Genomic DNA, 16550 nt, shown 5'->3' with positions numbered 1-16550 from the left:
CACGGGACTACTAGTCCCGTGCAAAAAATGATCGATTTTCCCAATAAATCACCCGACGCTCTCCTTCAGCCCCTTCTCCTCATCTCTCTCCATGCTCCTCCACATCACCCGCCGAGCTCACCAGACCCGCGCCCAGCCTCCACCCACCGCCTCCTCCGCCAGCTCGGCAACTCGGCAACTCGACGACGATCGGATCTGGGCGAGGGAGGATCTGATAGAGGTTGAGGTTGAGGTGGGGCTGAGGGCGGATCAGAGCTTGGAGATGGTGCGGCTGGGGGAGAGGCACTGTAGGGGGCGTTGTGAGTGATGGAGGTCGGCGCGGAGGGTTGAGGCAGCGGGCGAGGAGGGGATGGAGGAGACTTCGGGCATGTGGCAGCGGTGGCGGGGAGACGATGGCGATGGGGCGGCATGAGGGGGAGGAGGAGGCGGCANGAATGGGTGTCAAGGCGGCAGTTTGGCGTCGACGATGAGGAGATGGAGGCGTGAGAGAGGGTTGGCTGGAGGAGTTGAGGGCGAAGCTTTGGTGGAGGTGGCAGAAGGGGGAGAGAGGGGATTCGTTGGTGAGGCCGATGGAGGAATACGAGAGCAGCAAAACCGACCCAAAATGTGATCTATTGGGAAAATCGACCATTTTTTGCACGGGACTAGCAGTCCCGTGCAAAAAATGGTCGATTTTGCCGATTTTTTTATTAGGCGGTCGGTTTTGCTTATTAAATTTGAAAAAAAGGTCGTTTTTAAAAATTTGTCCTTACCGTTATTAAACCATCAACCGTTGCCGATGCAGATCTAAGCTGCAGTTGGACCAAGTATGATCCTGGGAGCAGTTTAGCATCAAATGTGCTCACCGTTCATCAATTTTGACACAGTTTTAGCCTGTGGGTGGAAATTGATGATCAAGTGCAAAGTGGGTTGAATTTGATAATTAAGTTTTCGGCAGGGTCGGAAATGAAAATTTGTCCCAGAAGAGGACCATCGTATAATCCAACGGCTACAAATAGCCCAAATGCACAGGATCATCAACCCGTACTCCATCAACGAGCCCCGGCCCCAAACTATAATATATTTACAGTCATTGTCCTTCGTCCATGGCCTCAACCCCTCTAATCTCGCCTCTTCGCAATCTCCTCCTCCCTCGATTCTCCTCAAAATTCCCTTCAATCTCCCCGTCACTCAACGCTCTCAGACTAAACCCATCTCGGTCCTTCTCTTCTTCTTCTTCTTCTTCAATGGCCGCGGCAAAAGAGTCCCCCTCGAACAACCCAGGTCTCCAAGCCGAGCCTGATGAGGCCACCAAGGGTTATTTCTTCCAACAAACTGTAAACCCATTGATTTCCTCTTGTCTTAATCTTTGTGGGTTTTCTTAGTTTGGGTTGATCTTGAGGTAACTCGGGGTTTTTTCGACTGCAGATGTTTAGAATCAAGGATCCTAAAGTTAGCCTCGATTTCTATTCTCGAGTGCTGGGCATGTCGTAAGTTTTCGATTTGATACTTGTCCCCTTTTATCTGATTTTGATTTTTGTCGAATGTTGTGAGATGCCCACATGATTGATCTTTCTATTTCCTTTTAAATGTGTTGTGTTTTATCATGTGAAGAGAAGATAAATGTGGACGTGCTTAAAGATTATAGTCGTTATATTTCTATTGTTGTGATTTTTTTTCTTGATGGAAGCTCTGGAAATTAGTGGCTGTAGAAGCTTTGAAATAGTTTGCTAACCGGGCATAATTGCTTGGGCTATTCGCACTTTGGTACTCTTACACCATTTGTAACGTTGATACCCCAAAGTTTAACTTTCACACTCTAATTGCTTGGGCTATTTCCAAGACTTTGATTTGCCAAAATTTGCACCTTTTAGAACTTTGATGCCTAAGGTTTTGTTTTTTTGACACTTGGTACCGCAAGCTTTGGGGTATCAAAGTTAAAATTTATGTAAACTTTAGGTGTCAACGCTAAAAAATTGTAAACTTTGGGATTATGTAAATTTTAGAGTACCAAAGCTTAAAAAATTGTAAACTTTGGGGTATCAAAGGTGTCAAATTTTTTTTTTTGGGGTAATCAAGGAAAAGAAGTGTAAGATTTAGGGTGTCAAATTATCAAATAAAAACTTTGGGCATCAAAGTTTAAAAATGTAAACTATAGGGTACCAAAGTGCAAATATCCCTATTTGTAATTGAGTTTACACTGTTAGTCTAATACTGATGTGTAAGGTGAATAAAAAAGTTTTTAAGTTCTCTGATATAATGATATTGGTAAATGATGATATGGGTTTTTGGGTGTTAAGCAGAAGTTCAAAATCAAAATGTTTCCATTTGGTAAAGCTAGATGAAAATCCCCAACTGCAACTGCTGCAACTATTGCACCATTACCAACTTGTAGGGTCATCTCTCCAGCATCAAGCTTTCTATAACTTCTCAGCCCCTGTAACAAATTACAGATGTGAGATCCTGATCCGGTATCTAATACCCAAGATGTAGGATTTATAGAAAAATAATCCTGAGTAACCAACGCACCTGAAGATGAAGCAACAACTTGCTTCTTCTTGATGAGTGAGGCTAGGAATTCAGGACAGTTTTTTAAAAGAGAATGGGATTCTCTCTCAGGTTACTCCACCCTTTACACCACAGCTTAACGGCGTGTCAGAAAGGAGGAATCGTACCCTATTAGATATGGTACGTTCCATGATGAGTAATGCTGAGTTACCTTTTTTATTCTAGGGGTATGCGTTGGAAATAACAGCACACTTACTGAATAGGGTTCCAACTAAAGCAGTGCCTAAACCTCTATATGAGATATGGTATGGGATGAAACCACATCTTAATTATATTAAGATTTGGGGATGTCATGCTTATGTAAAAAAGCAAGATCCTAAAAAATTAGAGACACGTTCAGTATTGTGTAAACTTGTAGGATATCCAAGGAATTACCATGGATATCAATTCTACCACATCGATGAACAAAAGATAATTGTTTCTCGGTATGCTACCTTCTTGGAGAAGGAATTTTTTGAAAAAGAAATTAATGGGAGCATGGTAGAATTGTAAGAAATTTTAGAGATACAAATCAATACTGATAATTTAGTAGAAACAGAAAATTCAGTTGTACCAGAAGAACCTCAACCACTCTGCAGATATCTAAGGCGATTTCATGCACCTAAGAGACAATATGATTTTCTTATTGAAGGTAGCATGTTAGATCACGTCATAGATGATGATGAACCATTGAGTTATCAGCAAGACTCTCATAGTAAGGACTCTGTTGCTTGGCATGATGCAATAAAATCCGAAATTGACTCTATGTACACCAATAAAGTATGGATCTTAGACAATGCTCCTAAAGAGATGATACCCATAGGTTGCAAATGGTTGTTTAAGAAAAAGATGGGTGCAAATGGGAAAGTAGAGATTTTTAAAGCTCGACTGGTAGCTAAAGGTTTTCGTCAAAGACCTGGTTTGGACTACGATAAAACCTTTTCTCCAGTGGCTATGCTAAAGTCTATTCGGATCCTACTTGCTATAGCTGCTCACTATGACTACGAGATTTGGCAAATGGATGTCAAAACTGTATTTCTAAATGATGATTTAGAAGAGTGCATATATATGTCTCAACCAGAGGGATTTGTAATCAGTGGGAGCAGTGAAAAAACATGTAGGTTGCTTAAATTCATTTATGGACTGAAGCAAGCATCACGGAGATAGAACATCTGTTTTGATGATGCTATCAAAGAGAGTGGTTTTATCAAAAATCCAGATGAACCATGTGTGTATAAAAGGATAATTGGGAATATAATATCGTTTCTTATTTTGTACGTAGACGATATACTCTTAATCGGTAATGACATACCGTCATTACAAGTGGTAAAAATTTGGCTATCAAAAAGATTTTTCATGAAAGATTTGGGTGAAGCATCATGTATACTGGGTATTCAGATTTATAGAGATAGATCTAAAAGGATATTAGGATTATCTCAATCTAGATACATTGGCAAAGTGTTAAAACGGTTTAGCATGGAAAATTCCAAGAAAGGTTTCGTACCTGCATCTCCTGGAATCTCCCTCTCTAAAAAGATGTCTCACCAGACTGATAAAGAGAGGAAACGCATGAGTCTAATTTCTTATGTCTCCGTAGTAGGATCGATCATATATGCCATGTTATATACTAGACCAGATATCGTTTATTCACTCAGTTTGGTAAGTAGATACCAATCTAATCATGGAGAAGAACACTGGAAAGCGGTCAAGAATATACTTAAGTACCTTAAAAGGACTAAGGAGTTATTTTTGATATACGGTAAAAGTAACCTCCGAATGGAGGTTTTTTCCGACTCAAGCTTTCAGAGCGATATCGATGATAGTAAGTCTGTATCAGGATATGTTTTCACCCTCAATAGAGGGGTTGTCATCTTAAAAAGTTTCAAGCAGGATACAGTAGCAGACTCGACTATGGAAGCTGAATACATTACAGCCAATGATGCAGCTAAAGAAAGCAGGATACAGTAGCAGACTCGACTATGGAAGCTGAATACATTACAGCCAATGATGCAGCTAAAGAAACTGTCTGGATGATGAAGTTTCTTTTAGAGCTGAAAGTTGTTCCCACCATTAAAGATCCAGTACCTTTATACTGTGATAATAATGCTGCAATAGCTCTGACAAAGGAATTTTGATCTCATCATAACTCCAGACACATTCTGAGGAAGTATCACTTGATCAGGGAGATAGTTGATTGCCGGAAGATTAAGATTGAAAGAGTAGACATAAAATATAATATAGCAGATCCATTCACAAAGGCAATTGCTTGTTCACAATTTGAGAAACTTATTGAGCTATTGGGTATTAGATACTACAATAATTGGCCTTAGTACAAGTGAGAGTTTGTTAGATATAGGTGCCCTGCAGGTAATTATTGTATATTGTAACAGGACCTATATGTATATAACATCATTGTTCAAAATGATAGTATGCTATTTTGGTCAGATTTATCTGATGTTCTAAAAATACAGATAATGTCATTAGAATAAATACTAGATTATCAGACATTTTGGATAGTGATCGTAATGAAGAGATCTGATTAGTCGGTAACGTATATTCTAAAATGTTCCTAGTTGATGAAGTGTTGAGATAGGACATCATCACTTTGGTTAAGACTAGTGTATGCTCTATTTCTCCTTTTGAAGCAGTTGATCAATCTCTTAGATCATTAATGTGAGACATCAAGATACAGTATATAGGCGACTCATTAGTGAATGAGTTGACTGAACGACTTGCCGAGAATATCTAGTTGGTAATATACTTAACTGTCAAATAGAAGTTCTCAAGTGATATAATACATTGTAGTCTCTTGACCTGAGGTATGGGTGCAATATCTTATATGTCAGTAAAGACGTATTTAGACTTTTACCTAACCACAGTCAGTGTTTTCAATGCGCGAGGCGCAATACGGCGCGCAAAACATCTTTACGCGCACATGCGCAAGGCGTAACGCTATGCGCGCGCCTGAGTGATGCGAGGCGCACACCACACACATAATATTTCAATATATGTAATCAAGCGCGAAAGAACATGTTTTTAGAATTTACATGAAAAATATCATGATAAATAATATCTTGCTACAAACTTACAATATATTGCCTTAATTTCTAATGCTAACACCCAACATAGTAGCAAATTTCATAAATTTTCAAATCAAATGTTAAATCAAGACATATCCAAACTAAGGATTAGTAATGGTCCTCAATTGAAGGTTATTAAAAAAGCATATTGGATTTATTTTTCTTTTTGGGATATGGAATATCAAGTATAAAGACTCGATTAAAATGTTAACAAACAAAACTATATGAAGAAATGTACTACATGCATCCTACACAAAGTACAGATGTACGCGAGGCGCAAAAGGCGCTGCTGCATCAGATGTGGGGCGCTTCGCCACCGCCCCGCATCGTAAGGCGCACACAGTTCTTATTGAATTGTGCATAACGGTTCTTGTTGGGTACATCCCAAGACATAAGTAGATATTGAGATGCCAAGAAGGGATTTGTCTCTCCCAGTATAAGGGTTGATGTCATAAGATTGTTTGATATAACTATAGCCTGAAAATCCTTGACCAATGTGAGTAAGATAAACTGAGTGTCAGTTTTATCTTATAGGTTATGAGTTTAATATCAATAAACACTAATCAAGCTATTAGGGTTTGACAGTTTGCCATACCCTAGGCTCAATAGTTTGACTTGGTTTGACGAAAAGACCGGGCTGTACGGTATTATCATTGAGTGGTCCTGATAAAATTGAATAAGCATCTTGCAGACCTTTATCATAACTTATACCCGGGTGGTCTTCATGTGTAGCTAGCACCTCTGTTGTACTTATGGATATAATCCACTACCGAGTTTTTTAAGTTGGGCCCTAGAGTCACACCAAGCGCGTACTTGAATCCTATGAAACACAACTTATGGAGTGATGCGTATGATTGATACGCATATATAATTTTTTCCGGATACACATAAACGGTTATGTATATCGGTAAAATCGGAATGCTATGTGTTTAGGAAATGAATTCTAGTATTTTTCCCATAAAGTTAATTTTTTGGTCAACAGTTGACTTTTGGTCAACTCTTGATTTATTTGGTCATATAGTGACTAATTAGTTAAAGATTAGAATAATACTATATACCGTATTTATGAAATACTGTATTAGTGATAATAATTTGGTATTCTCATTTATGAAATACACATACCATGTATAATGAGTCATGAGATGAGTCACTTAGTGGTATGGTTTGAGCACATGGTTTATTAGCACATGGTTTTGAAATGTAATGATTCATAAGATGATTCATTACATGACTCACTAGATTAATCATTAATATTTGATGATTCATTGCATGACTCACTAGATTAATCATTGATATTTGATGATTCATTGCATGACTCATAGGATTAGTCGTTCATGTCATGAACACATTTCATCACTCTATAAATATGAGCTCTCTCTCTTCATGAAAGGCTAATGAAAATTAAATTTTCATAAGAGAAAGAAAGAGAGCTATACCTCTTACTAAACTCTAGCAATCCTTGAGTAAGAGAAAGTAGTAGGATTTTAAGAACCCCGGGGTGGATATCTTGCATCGCGTCTCAAGCAGCATCCAATAGCTTTCGGATTTACTTGAAGAGTTAGAGATCCACTACGAGGAGCTTTCTGCATCAAAGAGAGCAAGCTAAATGTTGTTTGATTCACTATCGAATCACGCTACAAAAGTATGACTTTCAAACCTTGTATGTTCACTTAATAATAAGGATCATGTTAGATTTAATTAGACGGTCCATATGAATATTTCATGCTCTCTACATACTTAGTAATTTTTGTACATACATGTCTTCCGTTGTGTATTATGCATGTAGACATAGCACGATTTCCTTCATGGTATCAGAGGGTTGAGACGTATATATGCACTCTTCTAAATCACCATTTAGAAATACAGTTTTGACATCCATTTTGCCAGATCTCGTAGTCAGTGGGAGCAGTGGAAAAGCATGTAGGTTGCTTAAATCCATTTATGGACTGAAGCAAGCATCACAGTCAGTGGGAGCAGTGGAAAAGCATGTAGGTTGCTTAAATCCATTTATGGACTGAAGCAAGCATCACGGAGATGGAACATCTGTTTTGATGATGCTATCAAAGAGTTTGGTTTCATCAAAAATTCAGATGAACCATGTGTGTATAAAAGGATAATTGGAAGTATAGTATCGTTTCTTATTTTGCATGTAGACGATATACTTTTAATCGGTAATGACATACCGTCATTACAAGAGGTAAAAATTTGGCTATCAAAAAGATTTTTCATGAAAGATTTGGGTGAAGCATCCTGTATACCATGAAGGAAATCGTGCTATGTCTACATGCATAATACACAGCGGAAGACATGTATAAAAAAATACTAAGCATGTAGAGAGCATGAAATATTCATATGGACCGTCTAATTAAATCTAACATGATTCTTATTGTTAAGAGAGTATACAAGGTTTGAAAGTCATACTTTTATAGCGTGATTCGATAGTGAATCGAACAACTTTTAGCTTGCTCTCTTTGATGCAGAAAACTCCTCGTAGTGGATCTCCAACTCTTTAAGTAAACCCGAAAGCTATTGGACGCTGCTTGAGACGCGAGGCAAGATATCCACCCCGGGGTTCTTAAAATCGTACTTCCTCTTACTCAAAGATTGCTAGAGTTTAGTAAGAGGTATAGCTCTCTTTTTTTCTCTTATGGAAATTTAATTTTCATTAGCCTTTCATGAAGAGAGAGAGCTCATATTTATAGAGTGAAATGTGTTCATGACATGAATGACTCATCCTATGAGTCATGCAATGAATCATCAAAAATTAATGATTAATCAAGTGAGTCATGCAATGAATCATCTTATGAATCATTACATTTCAAAACCATGTGCTAATAAACCATGTGCTCAAACCATACCACTAAGTGACTCATCTCATGACTTATTATACATGGTATGTGTATTTCATAAATGAGAATATCAAATTATTATTACTAATACAGTATTTCATAAATACGGTATATAGTATTATTCCAATCTTTAACTAATTAGTCACTATATAACCAAATAAATCAAGAGTTGACCAAAAGTCAACCGTTGACCAAAAAGTCAACTAGTTGACTAAAAGTTAACTTTATGAGAAAAATACTAGAATTCATTTCCTAAGCACATAGCATTCCGATTTTACTGATATACATAGCCGTTTATGTGTATCCGGTAAAAAAAATCATATATGCGTATCAATCATACACATCACTCTATAAATTATGTTTCATAGGATTTAAGTACGCGCTTGGTGTGACTCTAGGGCCCAATTCAAAAACTCGGTAGTGGATCATATCCACAAGTACAACAGAGGTGCTAGTTGCACATGAAGACTATCCGGGTATGAGTTGTGATAAAGGTCTGTAAGATGCTTATCCAATTTTATCAGGACCACTCAGTGAAAATGCCGTACAGTCCGATCTCTTCGTCAAACTATTGAGCCTAGGGTATGAAAACTGTCAAACCCTAATTGCTCAATTAGTGTTTGTTGATATAAACTCATAACTTATAAGATCAAACTGACACTCAGTTTATCTTATTTACCTCGGCTAAGGATTTCTAGATTATAGTTATATCTAACAATCTTATGACATTAACCCCCTATACCGGGAGAGACGAATCCCATATTGGCATCTCAATATCTACTTATGTCTCGGGATGTACCCAACAAGAACCGTTATGCACAACTCGATGAGAACTGTGGTTAGATAAAAGTCTAAGTACACCTACACTGACATGTAAGATATTGCACTCATGCCTCAGGTCAAGAGACTACTATGTACTATATCACTTGAGAACTTCTATTTGACAGTTAAGTATAATTACCAACTAGATGTTCTCAGTGAGTCGTTCAGTCAACTCATTCATTAATGAGTCACCTGTATACTATATATTGATGTCTCATATCAATGATCCAAGAGATGGATCATCATCCTACCAAAGGAGAAATATAGTATACACTAGTCTTCCCAAAGTGATGATGTCTCATTTCAACACTTCATTGACTAGGAACATTTTAGAATATACGTTAATGACAAATCAGATCTCTTCATTACGATCATATCCGAAATGTCTGATAGTCTGGTATTATTCTAAGGACTTTATCTGTATGAAAATACCAGATAAATCTGACCAAAATAGCATACTATTATTTTAAACAAGAATGTTATATTCATATAGGTCCTGTTACAATATATAATTATTACCTGCAGGGCACCTATATCTAACAAACTCTCACTTGCACTAAGGTCAATCATTGTAGTATACACTAGTCTTCCCAAAGTGAAGATGTCTCATTTCAACACTTCATTGACTAGGAACATTTTAGAATATACGTTAATGACAAATCAGATCTCTTCATTACGATCATATCCGAAATGTCTGATAGTCTGGTATTATTCTAAGGACTTTATCTGTATGAAAATACCGGATAAATCTGACCAAAATAGCATACTATTATTTTAAACAAGAATGTTATATTCATATAGGTCCTGTTACAATATATAATTATTACCTGCAGGGCACCTATATCTAACAAACTCTCACTTGCACTAAGGCCAATCATTGTAGTATCTAATACCCAATAGCTCAACAAGTTTTTCAAATTGTGTACGAGCAATTGACTTTGTGAATGGATCTGCTATATTATCTTTTGTGTCTACTCTTTCAATCTTGATCTTTTGGCGATCAACTATCTCCCTGATCAAGTGATACTTTCTCAAAATGTGTCTGGACTTATGGTGAGATCGGGGTTCTTTTGTCAGAGCTATTGCAGCATTATTATCACAGTATAAAGGTACTGGATCTTTAATGGTAGGAACAACTTTCAGCTCTGAAAGGAACTTCCTCATCCAGACAGCTTCTTTGGCTGCATCATTTACCGTAATGTATTCGGCTTTCATAGCAGAGTCTGCTACTGTGTCATGTTTGGAACTTTTCCAACTAACAGCCCCTCTATTGAGGGTAAAAACATATCCTGAAACAGATTTACTATCATCGATATCGCTCTGAAAGCTTGAGTCAGAAAAAGCCTCTATTTGGAGGTCACTTTTACCGTATATCAAAAATAACTCTTTAGTCCTTTTCAGGTACTTAAGTATATTTTTGACTGCTTTCTAGTGCTCTTCTCCATGATTAGATTAGTATCTACTTATCATACTGAGTGAATAAGCGATATCCGGTCTAGTACATAACATGACATACATGATTGATCCTACTACCGAGGCATAAGGAATTAGACTCATGCGTTTCCTCTCTTCATCAGGCTGGGGAGACATCTTTTTAGAGGGAGATTCCAGGAGATGCAGGTACGAAACATTTCTTGGAATTTTTCATGCTAAACCGTTTTAGCACTTTGCCAATGTATCTAGATTGAGATAATCCTAATATCCTTTTAGATCTATCTCTATAAATCTGAATACCCAGTATACAAGATGCTTCACCCAAATCTTTCATGAAAAATCTTTTTGATAGCCAAATTTTTATCGTTTGTAATAACGGTATGTCATTACCGATTAAGAGTATATCGTCTACATACAAAATAAGAAACGATATTATACTCCCAATTATCCTTTTATACACACATGGTTCATCTGGATTTTTGATGAAACCAAACTCTTTGATAGCATCATCAAAACAGATGTTCCATCTCCGTGATGCTTGCTTCAGTCCATAAATGGATTTAAGCAACCTACATGCTTTTTCACTGCTCCCACTGACTACAAATCCCTTTGGTTGAGACATATATAAGTACTCTTCTAAATCACCATTTAGAAATGCAGTTTTGACAACCATTTGCCAAATCTCGTAGTCTTAGTGAGCAGCTATAGTAAGTAGAATCCGAATAGACTTTAGCATAGCCACTGGAGAAAAGGTTTCATCGTAGTCCAAACCAGGTCTTTGACGAAAACTTTTAGCTATCAGTCTAGCTTTAAAAGTCTCTACTTTCCCCATCTACACCCATCTTTTTCTTAAACAACCATTTACAACCTATGGGTATCACCCCTTTAGGAGCATTGTCTAAGATCCATACTTTATTGGTGTACATAGAGTCTATTTCGGATTTTATTGCATCATGCCAAGCAACAGAGTCCCTACTCTGAGAGGCTTGCTGATAACTCAATGGTTCGTCATCATCTATAACGTGATCTAACATGCTACCTTCAATGAGAAAATCATATTGTCTCTTAGGTACATGAGATCGCCTTGGATATCTGCGGACTGGTTGAGGAATGTTAAAATTGCCCTAACTTATGACAAAGTAGCATATGTCCTCACAAACGCCGAAACCCGTTCTAGGCCCAGAACCCACTGTAGCGGATAATGAAATCCGTATAAAATAGGATAGAGATTGTTCACTTGCTCAATGTCTCACAATTGCCTCTATGGATTTGGTCCATCAGAGGCAACATGAGAATATGAATGTCAGATCCATATTTCGTAATACAGAAGAACTGTATGGCGAGCAACCGCGACAAATGAAGTACGTGGCGTCTATAGAGTAAAGCTCCTATAAACTTAAGTGGATAGAAACTCTTGTCCACCAAAATTAATGCACACATTTATATATATAGAGTAAAGCTCCTATAAACTTAAGTGGATAGAAACTCTTGTCCACCAAAATTAATGCACACATTTCAAAGATACCATTAATGTCGCACACAAATCTCAAAGCAAATCTAATAGATAAAAAACTTGGTGGATAGGTATTTCTATCAACTTAAGTTTACATACATACATACATGCATATAGGGAAAAAGGGTGCTAGTGTGTCACTCTAGCCCCTTAGATGGAGTGATGCTGAGGTGGCGTTCACCACACTATCTAGTTCAAAGACGATGGTTGCTAGTGTTTTTCTTTTACAGAAACCCCCATAAAAATTCCATCACCAAAAGCCAATTCATCTTCATTGCAAATCGCAATCCCAATTTCCAAAACCCGAACACATGCCCCCATCACCGCTTATTCCCCTTGTCGGCGAAATAGAACTCTGAATGGCCATCAGCTTCCTTGTCCTCGATCCTACATGACCGTGACATTCTCGTCGATGTCTTCATGTTTGTACTTGATTTTTTTAGAGAGAAACATTTGGAGTGGATTTAACAATATAAAAACACAACTTAAAAGCCGAATCCCAGTTCTTGTTCATAGCAAATTTTTTGAAACCAATGACAGTTGGATGTTGAAGGATGATTTAATCATTATGTGGATATGAGGAAGGAGTTTTTCCTTGTATGGATGGGTTAGAAGTAGAAGAATAATGGATTTTGCCTTCCATGGACATGAGGAAGAAAAGGGTGATTGTGTTTTTAGTTTTTTATTTTATTTTATTTTTTGGATAAATTGTTTTGAATTAAAAATGTTTCAGATTGAAACAGAGAAATGTGGAATTCCCTTGCAAGCAGAAGAAAACAAAATAATGTCTTTCTATAATTTTTATTGCTGGATTGAGGGAGAGCAGGAAGATACAAGCTGCTGATGGTGGTGGTGGTTTTCTTCTTTTGGAGGATGAAGATGTTTCTTTGGCTTGTTGAAATGTTGGTTCTCAAATTTTGATATCTCATCTCCCAAATGCTTTTAAATTGAAACACTATCAGGTCCTACAATCCTGTGTTTGCCAGTATTAGGACTGGGAGGCAGTTAATAATATTTCCCTTCCAACTCCAAGCCTGGCTAAAATGAGTAATAAAAAGTTCGGATCCATTTGTCTTAAAATAACTATCCTTAAAATTGAGCATAAACTCTATCCAACGACGGGCACAGTTGTAATAAAGAAGGTTACACAATGTGAAAAGTGCTTGGTATTTTACCTTTTACCTCATTTACCTGCAGTTCAGAAAAAAAAATCTGATTTGAACCATATCTTCTTTTGTCACTAACTACATCTTGTATCTTTATGATTAAAAACTTTAGGACATGCATACTTTTAGGGTGTTATGACTACTGGTAAATTTTACATATCTGTTTTTTATACAATAAACTTCCATTATTTATTTTATATTATTTTATTTTATTGTGATTGTGTCGTTGTGTTTGCCCATGTTGAAATCAGGTTGCTGAAGAGGTTGGATTTCCCTGAAATGAAGTTTAGCTTGTATTTTATGGGTTATGAGGTAAATTTCTGAAAATTGTGATACTTCCTTCCATAGTAGGTTTAATTATCTTGAGGTATTTGATGGTATCTCAGAATTCTGCAGTAAAAATATGCTTAATTTTGTATAGAATCCTGCAACTGCTCCCGCTGATCCAGTACAAAGAACAGTTTGGACCTTTGGTCAGAAGGCTACACTTGAGCTAACACAGTAAGAAAGATATTTGTTTGTTATATCTTGATAGTTAAACTCCACGTCTGTTTTTTATTACCTCGGTGTTGAGACTGTGATTCCTTTTTCTCTTCTTGACTCCACTTTTATTGTGTTTTCAGCAATTGGGGCACAGAAACTGATCCTGAATTCAAAGGATACCATAATGGAAATTCAGAGCCTCGTGGCTTTGGTATGTTTCTTAAGTGTTGATAAGATGGAAATTTTCATAGCTTCCTTCTAACTTCTACAATTTCTAAAGCATGATTTAGATGTGCCCTATAATTATAGTTAACTATGATAAATTGATAATAGATTCTCCAAGTCTGCTACATACCCCGTTACCCATATCTTGAGCTGCTTATAACTTTGGCTCTTTTTTTTCCCCAGGTCATATTGGCATTACAGTTGATGATACTTACAGGGCATGTGAGCGTTTTGAACAGTTAGGAGTTGAATTTGTGAAGAAGCCTGATGATGGTAACTCTTATTTGAATAGTATTTGGGAGCTCTACGTTTTGACCCTCTGTTTCGATATTAAGTTTATATTGTCTTTTGATGCATTATTTTTGGAAAGGCTATCAATTTGCGTAAATTTCAAATTCACTTGAAGCCAAATTAGTGCAAAAGAATTATTGTGGTGTTATTTTATAGTTGCTTCAAGCCTTCAAGTATGATACTGACTATAGTAATTTACATCTGATGCACCTAAAAGACAGGGTTTAATTAACATGAACTTCTTTTATTTCCATATGGCCTAATGGCTTGCATAGTTGCTGACAGGTGTAAGACTGATTATTGTTCTTTTTAAAGGTCTGTTGAGACTTGAGAGTGATATTGTATAAGTTAACCTTGTGTTTCATTTACAGGAAAAATGAAAGGTATTGCATTCATTAAAGACCCAGACGGCTACTGGATCGAAATCTTTGACCTGAAAAGAATTGGGGAGCTGACTACTGTGGGTGCTTAAGAGTGATCTTTCGAACTCTTGGTAATCTTTATTGTTACTCCCCTCTTAGCAATCATACATACAAATTTGTCTTCTGGCTAAGGGTTAATTGCACATAGACCCCCTATAGTATCATTGTTTTAAACTTAACCCCTGTAGTTTCATTGTTGCAGCTAGAACCCCTGTAGTATCGTCGTTTTGTATTCTTTATTTTTAAGTCCTGTAGTATCGTTGTTTTGTGGTATTGTTGTTTTGTAATTCACTAACCTAGTTCCCCTATAGTTTCATTGTTGCAGATAGGCCCCTTAGTTAATCTTTTTTGACTCTTTTTACCCTTGGTGAAATTTTGGCCGATATTGCCCCTAGTTGAATTAATGGATCTATCTCGGGGTAAAAGAGGAAAAAGAATTAACACAAGGGGACCTATGTGCCACAATGAGACTACGGGGATAGAAGTTCAAAGCAACGATATTGCAAGGGGTCTATGTGCAATTAACCCTTTTGTTAATGGGTTTGAGTGACGTACAGAATATATCATTCTGGAAACATTATTTATTGTGAATGTAAAATATATCTTGGTGTTTATACATCATTCTGGAACACATAATATATCTTGATGTTTATACGTGATGTGATCGGATGCAGGGGCCTGAGCCTGAGGTCTGTTGCAAGAGAAGCCACCTTGTTCGGTATGGATTCTTAAAGATTTGCCAGTGGGAGTTTGTTATTCTCATTTACATTGTGATTCAGCTTTATTCAGGAAAGAAAAAAAAAAGAAAAAACATGAAATGTCGCTATGTATGGATTCGTGAGTGTGCCTGTACCTTAATATCTAGTTGTGATATAATCCTGTTGAAAAGTTGTTGAATAATAGTAGTCTGGCTCTCATGGTTGAGTGAGTTTTCTGTTGTCCATTAATTAAAAAAACCTAATCCCTCTTTAGATACAGTTCCAAATCCCACCCCAACCCCGCAATCAAACCCAAGGTCAGCCCGCACCACCTCTTTCTATCTTCATTGATGCTGGGGTGCCTGGGTCAGTCCCTCCTCCTCATCAGTCAGGCAGTGACTCGTTCTACCCCCTTCAGCCACATCCATCTGCGGCGATCTCTAAACGGCCTCTAGCTCCGCCCCTTGAGCAAAAGTCATATGCCCAAGTGCCTCGAGGCCCAGGCTTCGTCGGAGCTCATGCAAACGATGTAGAGTCCTTTGCTCGGATCCCTTGCACAGGAGCTAAAATCACCTGCGGATCTCAAGAGGGAGTTCCCTCCTCTTTTATTAACTCTGAGCTCCCTAAAATAGAGATCTATGCTAATGCTTTGGTGATGAAGTTGCATGGTGAGAAACCCTCCCTCGAATCTAGCCACAAGGAAATTCTCTTTTGGGGGGCATCGAACACCAATTCTCCATTGGCACTAACATCTAGAGTGTTTTTGCCGCGCTTTCAGGACAACAAAGACCTATTGAAACGCCATCATCCGATACTCAATTAACTTCCTACAAAGTGTTCAATGGCACACTCACATGAAGGAAGATTCATGTTTGGCCCCAATTTGGTTTTCATTGCCGAGACTTCCATTACAGTGCTTCATTCCTGAGTTTCTGGAATCTGTAGCCAACAAGATTGGCCGTTTTCTGTGCTTCGACAAAGCTACGGGGACTCTCGCCCGCACTAGTGCTGCCAGAATGTGTAAAATTTTGAATCTAGGCC

At 37.6% G+C, this 16550-nt stretch overlaps 1 protein-coding gene across 1 annotated transcript; it reads left to right on the top strand.

Annotated features, from left to right (window-relative positions):
* On the top strand, positions 1035 to 15739 carry LOC109825896 (lactoylglutathione lyase). Its single transcript, XM_020392809.1, has 8 exons — positions 1035 to 1316; positions 1408 to 1469; positions 13642 to 13702; positions 13812 to 13891; positions 14014 to 14084; positions 14282 to 14371; positions 14761 to 14882; positions 15486 to 15739. Exons 1-7 carry the CDS (start codon positions 1086 to 1088, stop codon positions 14859 to 14861), a joined length of 696 nt encoding a protein of 231 aa, XP_020248398.1. The 5' UTR covers positions 1035 to 1085; the 3' UTR covers positions 14862 to 14882; positions 15486 to 15739.

The sequence above is a fragment of the Asparagus officinalis genome, chromosome 10 (assembly GCF_001876935.1).
Source record: "Asparagus officinalis chromosome 10, Aspof.V1, whole genome shotgun sequence".
In the NCBI taxonomy this organism is placed as follows: Eukaryota; Viridiplantae; Streptophyta; class Magnoliopsida; order Asparagales; family Asparagaceae; genus Asparagus; species Asparagus officinalis.
The sequence above is the reverse complement of the archived record's forward strand: the minus strand, read 5'-3'. Positions and strand labels throughout refer to the sequence as shown.